The sequence below is a fragment of the Chaetura pelagica genome, unplaced genomic scaffold (assembly GCF_000747805.2).
Source record: "Chaetura pelagica isolate M959 unplaced genomic scaffold, ChaPel_1.0 scaffold638, whole genome shotgun sequence".
Taxonomy (NCBI): domain Eukaryota; kingdom Metazoa; phylum Chordata; class Aves; order Apodiformes; family Apodidae; genus Chaetura; species Chaetura pelagica.
In genome coordinates this window covers 590,577-603,473 of record NW_009954298.1, presented here as the reverse complement: position 1 = coordinate 603,473, position 12,897 = coordinate 590,577, and the positions used below count along the sequence as shown (strand labels likewise).

The 12,897-nt window shown below is 38.3% G+C and overlaps 1 protein-coding gene across 1 annotated transcript in view; it reads left to right on the top strand.

The window, feature by feature from the left end:
* Positions 1-3,116: 3,116 nt before the first annotated feature.
* The window catches only part of PAFAH1B1 (platelet-activating factor acetylhydrolase 1b, regulatory subunit 1 (45kDa)), a 13,570-nt gene continuing 3,789 nt past the window's right edge, over positions 3,117-12,897 (top strand). The window contains exons 1-7 of the mRNA XM_010003804.1: positions 3,117-3,329; positions 4,826-4,910; positions 7,040-7,114; positions 8,085-8,291; positions 10,072-10,240; positions 11,723-11,825; positions 12,576-12,804. Of these exons, the coding sequence (XP_010002106.1) occupies positions 3,298-3,329; positions 4,826-4,910; positions 7,040-7,114; positions 8,085-8,291; positions 10,072-10,240; positions 11,723-11,825; positions 12,576-12,804 (900 nt within the window). The 5' untranslated portion in view covers positions 3,117-3,297. The remainder of the gene's footprint in view (positions 3,330-4,825; positions 4,911-7,039; positions 7,115-8,084; positions 8,292-10,071; positions 10,241-11,722; positions 11,826-12,575; positions 12,805-12,897) is intronic.

Genomic DNA, 12,897 nt, shown 5'->3' with positions numbered 1-12,897 from the left:
GGCTGTGTGGCACCAAGCCTTCTCCAGCTAAAGAAAAGGCAGTGGACAATATTAATCCATTCTCTGTTGCTTCTAAAAGTGGCACAGGTATATAATTATAGTTGGATCTGTTTGGGCTTTAATTTTTTTTTTTTACATTTTTGCTTGGATGTTTGTGTTTGTTTTGTTGGGTTGGTTGTTTTTTTTTTTTCCTCTCCCCTGTTTATTTTCATTCTTTTTGTTTTGTCTTTTGTTAAGGTGTATATGAAGGAGCCCTAAAAATACTTTGCCTTATATTCAGGTGCCTTCGTAGTTAAAAAATTAGGAATACTGAGAAGGGTGCTTGGAACAGGCACTTACCAGAGAAGTGAGGTACTGTAGACCAGTTGATTGTAACTTATTGTGGATCAGCTGTAATTTGCTAATAGCAGAAATCCCTGCTGTGCCCTGTGGCTGTTGGAGCCTCCCTAGTGCTAGGATCTGTTTCTGAATAACAGTCTTGAGTCAGAGCAATGGGGCAGGCCAGGTGGTGTTAGCTGTTGGGGTTACAGGAGAACTGTGGGGCTGCTTTTTTATATGAGGGGGAAAAATGCCTTTCTAGCTAGATAAGGTGTCAAGAATCACCTTGTAAATGCAGTTGCTGTTATTTTCAGGCAAGTGCTGTAGTTTCATCTCCTAGGTGTGATGACAAAATTGACCAAGTATTGGAGCGTGATTTTTACTGGCATTACTGCACTGATGCTTGATTTACAAGGCATTCACTGCTTAGGGGTAGTTTGTAATTCAAAAACTATCTTCTGTTTTGAATACCGTAGTTTTTACCATGGTAGTACTACAGGGAGATTTTGAAAGATTGTATCTTTGTGCTCTGCTGTTGAGTTCTTCAAATGGTGCTGCTATGCATGAGGTGCCTTATTTTGTTTTTCTGCGTAGTGTTTATTGGTACTGGAAGCGTTGCTATGTTCACACTGAAGTGCAGAGATTCAGCCATTATAAGCCTCTATTTTTCGGTTCTTAAATTTATAGCAGCATTGCCCTCTAGAGGGCACTTCTTCTGATAATTTTAGTATATTATTCTTTAATATAAATACTAAATTTCTATTAATTAGTATGCAGTACTCCTACTGTGTAGTGAACAAGATGCATCTGTTGAAAACCAGTTACCTCTTTACCTGTCAGGAAGTGAGGTACAGGACAAGAATAAGTGAAATGTTTGCTTCTGTTCTCTGAAAGGATGCAGCCTATGCTATTGGTTTTAAGCAGAATTGTTTCTGAAATAGCTATTAGGTAAGAGGTCAAATGAATTCAATGATGTCTTGCCTGTTTGGACTGTTCCTGTCCTAAAGGGCTTGCAGTGCAGTATTATGGTGTGCAGCATTTGACGTGGAAAATCCACCAGCAGGGTGAAATACAAGCAACTTGCAGCTTAAGCTTATTTTGAAGCAGACAGTAGAGCCTAGATACGTTTAGAAACAGGCTCCTGATCCCCTGTGATGGATTAGTAGATGTTAATGATACAAGCTTAGAATTTTCTTCAATTTTTTCATGTAAGGCTTTTGTTTAAAACAGGCTCCTTACCAGCATTGTTACCTGATTTTTATAGTGAATGTTGCATACTTGTGTGTCTAGCAGTGAGGCAGTGGGAAGATGTTTCGTGAAGTAGCTGGTACAAACCCAAGAACTATCTTCTGAGTCTCTGTATTGTCCTGTTCACTTTATCTTGTTGCTAAAAGCCAGTTGGTCAAACTTGCTTAATGACTTGAGTAAACTATGTGTTATATACAGATACATTGTCAGCTATACAAGAAATGTGAACTTCTGCATTGTTGGTAATCATGTTGCTTCCAAAAGTAACTGCAGTGCAGGAATCAAATGCAGTGCTGCTAAAATTATTTTGGTGATCTTGCCTTGACTAAGATTGAAACTGTCCAGTTGAAGGAGATTGTACACTAAGAACACTGAAATTCACATTACTGCTTAAGGAGATATTAAATAGTGTGAGTGGGAAAATGAGCAATATGTGAAAGGCACAATTCTGACTGACTTCAGCTGTGTCTTGAATACATTATATTTCACCTACATTCTGAATTGGCTTGCACCGTCAGGTGTCTAGTCATCACGTCACTGTCTGACCTAGCTGAAGTAACGGGCTTGTGGCAGCACTGCACTGTGAATTGTGCTATGCTGATCGGATTGAAGATCTGTTTAACAATTTGCTTTATAGGCTAGGTATAATATATAATACAGGCTAGATCAGAGATTAACTGTAGGTAAACTGTTAACATGTATTTGAAGACAAGGCAAGTATTGTATTTTAGAATGTGGTTCTTCAGAACTTCTTCAGATAGACTAACTAGAACAGAAAAAGTAATTTTTCTCTTTTGATTGTGTAATGATCTGCCTGTAAAGTTCATGTGCTGAATTACAGCTGTAGCCTTTAAAGATGCTGTTTGGATAAATCCTGCAGAACTGTCTAATATAATTCCAAAAAAGAGCTACAGTGACAAACTGAGTCACCCTGATTCTGTTGATGATGGCCTGAAGTGAGCTGTAGCATCTTCCATGGTCCCTGTCTGGAATGTTCTCTTCTTCCTTAAACCCTGTGTCTAAGCTTGAAAGATACAGAAGAGTGTTAGCTGATCTCTAATAAGTGTTGAAAATTAACTGAATTAATCTTGCTGGCTTTAGTTTGATAAAGAGATAAATCTACAGAAGATAAATCTAGCATAAGGATAGAGGATTTGGGGTGGCAGGTTTTTGATAGAAGCAGTGAGTGCAAAAAGGCTGTTCATGGGCCTAAGTCTTTGTCATCACAAGAAAATAGGATGGCATTGTCTACAAAGTAGAATTCGGCTGTGACTGAAGGTGTTTCTTTCAGCTCCCTGTTTATTGAAAGAGTAGTGATGGGAAGAGAGGGAGTGAAGTGGTTGAAGTCCCTTCAGGCTGCTCAGTCCAGATTGAAGATGTGCTGTAAGGGCATAGTCCAGACTGGCAAAATCAAATGGCCTTTACACTTCTAGTCAGTTTGTTCTGTGCAGAGTGGCCTTACCATGGGAGTCCAGAGATCTTCAAGTTAGTCCAGAGTGTCTGAATGCTTAATTAAAGGAAATTAATGGTGTCTGTTTATCTTCCTTCTAGATGGATTGAATCTTGTCTGTTGAATGCCTCCATATTTCCTATTGGATTTCACGTCTGGAAAAATACTTTTGATTTAAGCCACTCTGTGGCAGACTGAATTGTGGATCCAGGGTTCCTAAGACTTCAGATCTTGAAGAGGCAGCCACTGCTGAACTGTGTCAACCTGACATCGCAGCCACAATGGTGCTGTCACAAAGGCAACGAGATGAACTGTAAGGAATGGTTAATTTTGTGTCACATTTTCATTAAACTTTTAGTATTAACTTTGGTTTGCAAATAGATTTTAGAGTGGCTCTGCTCACATGCCAGTCAAGTAGCATGTATTATGGTTTAGATCTCTGTACTCTTGTTTTTGATACAGCCACTGGTATTCAATAATGGAATTGGGAGTGGTGAAAATGTAATTTTAAGGTTGTTAACGGCATAAAAATGGATTCTTGCATTTGTTGTAATTTGTTAGCCACTCTTTTGTTTTGAGTGCAGTCACAAAGCTACAAAAGGGTTACAGCAAGCAGCAAATACATTGCACTCATGCTCCAGGCTGATTTGTGATTTCTGCTTTTATCTTAAGTAAATTCTAACATTTCTTTATTTTACTCTGAAGTAGGTATAAGGATCTGATTAGAATGTGCTATATTGTCATTACAATCTTTCTTTGGCTCCTTAAATTGTATTTAAAACTATATTTAAAGAGAACTATATGTTATATTTATATAAACTATTTAAAGAGAAAAAAAGATAACCAAGCCCAAACAAAATAATAAAAAAAACTTACCCTGCCCCCACCATAACTCAATTTAGGATATGGAATTCTTTCTGGATTTTAGGGCTAGGAATATGCTGTTAAGTTCCATGTGTCAGTTGGCTCTCTCCTCTGTAGTGACTGGTGGGTGGCAATGACTTGCTGGAGGTGCAGTGTCATAAACTTACATAAAGTTTGTGGTCTGGTTTTTATTCCTTTTAAAAGTATCATTTAGTGTTTGGTGTCTGTCTTGTCTGTCATAAGGGGATTTTTTCTTAACACAGCACTTTTCCAGTAGAGAATGCCTTGTGTAGATGCCCTTCAGTTTTTTGTTTTTAAAAAGCATCTGTGTATCAGTTTACTTAAACATGGCAGTATGCGTGTCTTCTCCCAGCCTCTATGTATTTGTGTACACACATATAAGAAAACAAAACTAGACTTCCTTCTGGAGGCTGGTAAAGTAACTGAAAATAATTTTACAATCGTGTCTGTTTAGAACATTGAGCTTACTTCTCTTAAGCAAACTTTCTTTGTGTAAATTGAAAATATTTACTAATTTGAAGTAAGTTTCCTTAGTCATATTCTCTGCTGACAGCTCAGGTGCTGCTGACTGATTGTTGAAGTCTTAAAATAATATTGAAACTTTGTGAGTAAGTCCAAAACAAATGCATGCTGTTTTGAGAGAGGTTCCAGAAAGATTAGTTTGGTGATTGTCTTGTGTCAAAGTTGGAATCTTTTGAAGAATATTTTAAGGTTTGGAGCATATTTTAATGTTTGGTCACAGGCAGTATCCCTTCCTGTAATTTAACTGGAAGTGAGTTTTAACATACCTAATAACTCTGAGTGTTGTACTGCACTGGAGACTTAAGTGTTGACTGTGCTTTTTTCAAATGTAAGAAGTCTGAACCAATTCTTCTGCTCTTGCCTTCAGAACTGTGGCTGAAGATCCTGTTCTTTGTTTTTTAGAAATCGAGCAATAGCAGATTACCTTCGGTCCAATGGCTATGAGGAGGCATACTCAGTTTTTAAAAAGGAGGCTGAATTAGATGTGGTGAGTTCAAACAAGATTCTTACCTGTCTTTTAAGTAAAGAGTTTGTAATTTTATGGCATTTGCATCCATGCTGAGCATGTATATCAATTATCTACCTATTAGCTCGTGCAGTTTCAGAAGTGGAGTTTAAAAGCTCACACAGCTTATTGCCTTGTCATAAAATTTAAAAAATATTCCTTGGATGATGTGGCAATTTCTGAGCAAAACTTTTTACTGTTTTTTGTATTCGTGTCTGGCTGTGCCTCTTATCTATACAATGCTGAGTTTCTCCTGTATGGAAATTCTAAGCATCCAAGTCCTGCGAGTGCCCAGATATTTCAAGATGAAAGGTGCTAGAAAACAAAGCTAGCAAAAGGCAATGTGAGTGTATAAGAAAGGTGATAGAAGATGGTATATAAAAAACCCAACAACATAGCCCTTCACTGGACTCAGTGCAGCAACTCCTAGGACTGGAGCATCTCTTGTGTGGGGAGGGGCTGAGAGAGCTGGCACTGGAGAAGAGGAGGCTTAGGGGATCTTATTGCTATTTATAAATATACAATGGGTGGGTGTGCAGATGACAGAGCCAGGCTCTTCTCATGCTGCCAGTGACAGGACAAGAGGTGGTGGGCAGAAGTTGAAACACAGGATTTCCATCTGAACTTAATACAAAACTGAAGACTGTGCTGTAACCAGACCTGAAATGGTGTAAGACTGTGCAGATTTGGGGGCTGGCTTGAATGTTTAAGAAACAGGAAGATAAAAGAGGATTGCTTTTGTCCTTTCCTTTATCATATAGAGCAAATAAGGTCTGGCTTGTGATTGAAATTGGGTCAGTGGTTAAATTGTTGCCTGAAATTGTTGCACACCAGTTGGCTACCCCTGTAGTAAAAGGGAAGCCTGAATGGTCAGTGTTGTTGGGCTGCAGGGATTCTGTTGCCTTAGACCAGTCATGTCTTGCAACTGATTGCTGTTGATTTGCCTTTGTAGCATACAGTTCTTGGTATCCTTTTTAAACTTGTCTCTTACTAGCATAGGTGGTGTGCATTTCATCCAAGTTTCCTTGGAGATACCTGGATTGAGTCTGAGACTTCAGTGTGCTGGCTTGTGATAAATCCTTGCTTTTTCACTTTATAAATCTTCTATTGTTCTTCTTCCAAAATGCTTGGTTTAAGTTTGACTTAGTTTCTCCAATCTGCTTCCAGTATCTAATAAATAAGTAGAAATGACAAATTGGAATACCATACTTTATAATTGAAAATCCTAATACCATTCCCTTATCTGCCTTATCTATCAACCCAATTAAGTCTTCTCTTCCCAAAGGTTAAAAAGGCAATATAAATAGGCTAGATGGTCCTGAGGGAAACAGAAAAATGCAGTTGCTAAAAGTTTCACATGACTTTCTTGCAAGAAAATTTGAATTGGATGGGGCTATGGTAAAATTACTACTACTACAAAAAAAAAAAGTTAGAGGCAGAAATTATTTCAGTAAATTGGAAAGATTCAAGCGTAGGAGAAAGAAGGATTTCAGATTTTGTATTGTTTATTGCTGCAGATAACTCCAGCTTTTACAGGCCACTGAAATAATCAACATCTAGTCTCTGACTGAAGTAGCCAGTCCTCATATTTTATGGAGTATGTCATGCCATTGTTATTTCCCCAATACCTTTCTTATTCTCCATCTCATTTAGACTTATTCTAGTAGATGGATCTGAAAAAGGAAACTAATTGCCACTTGTATACATCTTGGTCCCTGCAGTCAACCCTGCTGCTGGTTTTCTAAGAGTGGGATGGGGGGAATCCTGTAACAAAATATGGTACAACATTCTCAGATATGGAGAGAAGGCAGCATAGATACCAGTTTAGTCCTAGTTCTAGGATTTTATTTGCAGAATTTAGCATCATTAATCTGCACTGCTGCAGCATTTTTAATTAAAAATTATATTTTAAAGTGTTTTTCTGTGTATGTAAATCGTAGCTATTAAGAGAAGTGTGGTTGTTTAATAAAACTGATCAGTCTTCTGCTTGAATTCCTCTTTCTGTGGTCAAGAGATTGTATTAAAATCAGCTGTTTATGTTGCCTTTGAAGAAACGCTTCTGCAGGCTTTAGAACTAGAATTTATTAATTTATTTAAATGCTCCTCCTCAGAATGAAGAGTTAGATAAGAAGTATGCTGGACTTCTGGAGAAAAAATGGACATCTGTCATAAGATTACAAAAGAAGGTAAGTAGAGACCTGATGGACTTACTTGTATTAGAAGTTGTGACTCAAATCAAGTATTCATCACTACAGATTTAGAAAATGGTGCCTCAAAGATTAATTTTGAGGACTTGAGAAGGGAAAAGAGCAAAATCTGTGTTGTAGAAAATGTTTTGTCTATCTCAGTGCTAGCAGAGACAGCCTCTGTTTCTTTATAAAAATTGCTTGACTTCCATTTGTGGATTGTATATGCGGAGGTGCCTTAAGGCAAGTTTGTGAGCAGGAAGGTTGAACAGCCATCTCCAGCAGGCTGCCCTGGTTTAGAAAGATGGTAAAAACTGTGCTGCCAGTTGTCTTTGGCTATGATGTTAATGGGAATAAACCATTAACTCCAGTCAGTCCATTAGAATAAGTGATTCTACTGCAAGTGGACAATACAAAACTCTTTTTAGTAATGCTTTAATGGATCTAGGGTGCATTAAAAGATTTAAAAAAATTAAAATAAGTGTGCTAACAATAATGATCTATCTTTTGTAAAGGTTAAGAGATCTAGGGTTTTATGACACCTTCAGTTTCTCTGCTTTTGGTTAACATGCATGTGTCATCTCAGGGATACAAACAGTTATTGCAGTGTTGGTGTATTGTGCATGAATTATTGCATTCCTTTTTGCTCACAAGCTCCTTCAATAGTTTGTCAAAACAGTTGCTCAAACATTTGCACAGTATTTGAGTGAATGTGATTTCATAGAATGTTTTTTCTGTCAAAATATTTGTGAAGTTGGAGAAGAATAAATTATTAAAGAATAAACAGGAAATTATTAACTTAGGTTTGTTTTTTAAAAATGCCAGCAGTATTGAATGTGGGTAATCAGTTTGTGTCCATGCAGTCTTTGCTTGACTGTGAGTTTAGGAGCCAGTTGTTATGTGGATTATGATAAGATGAACCTTGGTATAAACTGGAACTGAATGGTCTCTTTAAAATTAATTAACTTAGGTAATGGAATTAGAATCAAAGCTGAATGAAGCAAAGGAAGAATTTACATCAGGGGGACCCCTTGGTCAGAAACGAGACCCTAAAGAGTGGATTCCTCGTCCTCCAGAGAAGTACGCGTTGAGTGGACACAGGAGTCCTGTCACTCGAGTCATTTTCCATCCAGTTTTCAGTGTTATGGTTTCTGCTTCAGAGGATGCCACAATAAAGGTGTGTGTTTGCTACAGAAAATCAAACTAAGCTGGTCAGAGATGTACAATTTGTGCCATCAGTGCTTTAAGCTGGTTGTGTGTTCTGAGGGTTGATGGGTTGTGTCAGACTCTTGAGTGAGTGTCAGTGGGGACAGTTCAGAGTGCCTTCAGCTGCAGGAGGATGGCAGAGCAGTCAGTATAGTGAGGTGATAAGAGGGAGGGAGGCAGTTGCCTTAGTTATCTGAAGAGGTTATTTTTAAAGCTGAGTTGAAGTGGCTATGCAGCTGTATTCTTAACGGAAAATGAATTCTTTCCGTGGATTCTAAATGGGGACATGCAAGTCCCATGAAGTCCCTGTGACTTTCAGTAACTACGTGGTCTTCACAGGCCTTTATTGCAATGCTTAGTGGCTTTAAGAGATGTGTTACAGTTTCTCATTTTAGCATCCAGTAGATCTATGATAAGGCATTTTGTTGTTGTTTGAATGTCACAATGTAAGGGAATTACCCCAATAAAGGATACTTCTCATTCTCCTCTACACTGGTTGAGAACTATTTGGCACAGGTGCTGTTCTGAAAAACACTGAGTAGCATACTAAGTAATATGCTTAAAAATTCAAGTACTTCTAATAGTGTTGGAGAAGATAAAAACAGAGTCAGCCAGACCTAGTTGATGAAGAGCTTAAATCTGTTCTTGTTTCTGCAGCAGACTTGAACATAGAGACCTAGTGTTTTTTTCTTCAAGCAGACAGGGCCAGTGGAAACAGTGACAGTTCAGTGTTTGTTAGATGTTACAGGGGAGCCTAATTAGCTTGGTTTTGTTCCTTCTTATGTATACACTGGATGAATTTCCTTATTCTTGAAGTCAAACTGGGTAGCTTAATTTCTGACTGTTGCATTCCCAATGATTGCCATCTATTGGCATGATGGCTTGTTTTTGTTGTTGGGTGGGCTTTTTGGCTTTTTTGGGTGTTGTATTTTTAAGGGTATAATTTAAAATGAAATGTCTAATTTTGCTTGAGAGACACAATAGCATCTGTAGGAGCTTGTTTTGTTTCAGAGGCTTTTGTTTGGTGTTAGATGATAGAAGACTGACTTAATTAGGAGGTGAGAATGGTGACCTCCTGTTATCTTGCAGTTATTAACACCAACAATTTATTTAATCTCTGACCATTTCTGTAATGTATTAATATGTGCATATCAGACTCTTCAGAGTGGTTTGAATTATAGTCCCTAAACCATTCTGGATGTTGCTCTTTAGTATGCAGAATATTTGCAATTTGGTTCAGAAGCAGCAAGTAAATTCTGGAGCCACAGTAAAGCTTGGGAATGGGAGGCTGTGGGGATTGTTACAGATGGTGCTTTCCCCACCACCTGAAAACTGGCTGTATTACTGGAGTCAGGGAACTTCCATAGGAGGATCGGGAAAAAAACAGTCTGTACAAAGTGGATATGTTCTCTCCAGTGTTTTCTAAATTGATCTTCTGTATTTTTAAGGGTATTGAGTGTTAAGACTTCTAGATGCTGTAGAACTGACTTTCCTGCTGTGTATAAAATGCTTTAAGTTAGCTGAAAAACAGCTTTCAAAATGTATGAATTCAGTTAATTTATAAGTAACAAAATCACCTAAAAATAACATATTTTTTTTTCTACGCTGTTAGGCTTTTTAGGACTGTCTTTGCCTCTTGCTCATTTAATTATTGAATAAAGTGCCAGACTGGCCTGCAGAATGCACATATAAGGCTGGTGAATACAAAGAGTAATAGGTTGTTGCTAATGGATTTTCTGTTCATTTGTCAGGTGTGGGATTATGAGACAGGAGACTTTGAACGAACCCTTAAGGGGCATACAGACTCTGTGCAAGATATTTCCTTTGACCACACTGGCAAACTGTTGGCCTCCTGTTCTGCTGATATGACCATTAAGCTATGGGATTTCCAGGGCTTTGAGTGCATCAGAACTATGCATGGTAAGGTTTAAAGGGGATTGGTTTTAGCAGTCTGTAAAGTAAAGAGAGGTTGATTTGGTTGTTTTTTTTTAATCCAGGAAAGCTGCTGATGTGGGAAGGGGTTATAAACCAGAGTATTGTCCAAAAGAAAGAGCATTGTTATTTTGATGCACTGAGTGCTCTGTAAATAAGGTATATGTTTAGTGTCTGTGGAATGAAATAGCATCTCCAGTCTGCTCTGCACGGTGCTGTGGGAAGCATCATGCAGTATTGAAATGAAATGGCAGTTGAGAGGTTTAGTGCTAAAAATTAAATGCTTACTAGGCCATAACTGTGCCTTCAAATCAGTAAAAAATTTACCTTCTTCACTCCTCTGTTTGCCTGATGTACTGCTTCAGGAAGGAAACAATTAGTGTGAAAGGTGTTGGCACATACTGTGCCAGGCTCACAATGGACAGTGCCCTCTGCATTAGGCTCCAACTCACAGGAAAAAATGGGAAAGTAAACGAACCACAACTATAAGGCTATAATATTGATAGCAACTATTTATTTTATAATCTTGATGTAAAAGCAATTTATTATACTGTTTCTTGTCTTGTGTTGAATATCTTCTTGTAGAAGTGGAGATTATGAATAGAGAATGTTTGAGACTTAGGAAAATAAGCACACACATGTACACTAAAGCAAATAGAAAGCTGTTGACTCTTGTGTGTACAGTTTTTTAAATGCCACAGAACACTCAGAGGAAGAACAGACATTGCAGCTGGCTGATAGCCCTCTGTAACACTACTTTATTTTCTTGCTTTTTTTGGCCCTTAAAGGTCTCTGTATGAACACATGTGCAATATGTATATTGCTATGAACTGTTTGTAAGGAGCATGGGTAAACTAGCTGCACCTGTGTTGCCAGTTGCATCCCTTCAACTCCATTTCAAGTAAAAATAATTAATCTTTTAAGTGAGGAGTTGCAAAGTACCATACTTTCTCTGGCACTGATATTCTCTGACTCTTCAGATACCTGATTGCTGGTGTGACTGCTTTTCACTAGGACTTTACTGGGGCACCAAGTTCTTAGTGGGGAAAATGGAAACTAAAATGATGAAATAGTACATTGTGGGTGCGTGGCTTGCACAGTGTGTCAGCAGACTAATCAGACCTAATTGATAGTTTTTAAGACAGTCACTGTAGCAACTCTCTCTCCTAAACTTCCAGCTGTTGTAGGTGTGTAGAAGTGTTGCTTGCAGTGGTGAGTGTCTGTTTTTAAAACATCTTAAATTTTTGAAACAATTTTAAAGGATGCTCAATGTCTGGACTCTGTGGTTTCTAAAAATACAAATTATTATTTCATAACACCCCAAGTTTACATGTAAATATTATTCTATAAAACGTACACTACTGCTATAGCTACTTGCCCAAGATCAATGTATAGCAAGTCCTGTGTGCTGTATAAAAGCTGTTAAAGTACCACTTAATAAAGATTTAAACATTTATTATTTTTTTTTAGGTCATGATCACAATGTTTCTTCAGTAGCCATCATGCCCAATGGAGATCATATAGTTTCTGCCTCAAGGGATAAAACTATCAAAATGTGGGAAGTCCAGACAGGGTAAGTCCACTTCAGGCTAAAGATCAGCACCTAAACAAAAAAAACAGGAGCCACTGTTTATAGGAAATGGGCCACATAAATCCTGAATGTCAGGAAACGTTTGAATTGAGGTAAGATATTGTGCCCTTTGGAGTAACTCTTAAGGATTCTGCCTTAAATCACAGCAGAGAGTTTTAGGGTTTGGTACTGACTAATTAAAACTATCTGCTTTTATCTTTCTGGGAGCTATGAGGGTAGAACACCATAACTCAGGACCATGTAGGAATATGAATTCAGTGGTTAGCCACAAGTGTAAAGGGAGCATGAGAGAAGGGAGGAGAAATCTGTTACCTTTTTGACAATGATCAAAGTGGTTCCTGATTTATTTTTGTCTTCTTCCTTGTTGTCTATTTAAACCATCCATTTGCTAAAAGTTCTGGATGAAGGCTGTCTGAATGACCTGCAAGTCTTTACTTCTGAAAATACCTATTCAGTGCAAGCTGTCCTGTCAGCTTTGTTTTTTCCCTGAGCTTCCTGCATTCTACCTTAACAAGGCTTTGCCAGTTCTTGGCTGTCAGTTCTTTCCCCTAAGCTTCCTTCCCATGAACTGTTCTATGGTCTTGTGCATCACCAGCCAGGGTAGACACATGCATGCTGAAATATTTTATCTTAACTTATAAGAGTAGGCCAAAAGTCCTTAGGTTTGAAAGGCATGTCTAGTGGGTATATGGCAGTGTTCACTGAGTCCCACTGTGTTTCTCTGTTGAACAGTTACTGTGTGAAGACTTTCACGGGTCACAGGGAGTGGGTGCGCATGGTGCGGCCCAACCAGGATGGCACCTTAATTGCCAGTTGTTCTAATGACCAGACAGTGCGTGTCTGGGTGGTAGCGACGAAGGAATGCAAAGCTGAGCTCCGAGAACATGAGCACGTGGTAGAATGCATCTCCTGGGCTCCTGAGAGCTCCTACTCCACCATATCAGAAGCTACGGGATCAGAGGTAATGTTTCTAATGCTGTTAAACAGGTACAGACAGTAGGATTTTTGACTATGCTCTATATGAAACTTACTGGATAGTATTTAGAACAATGAA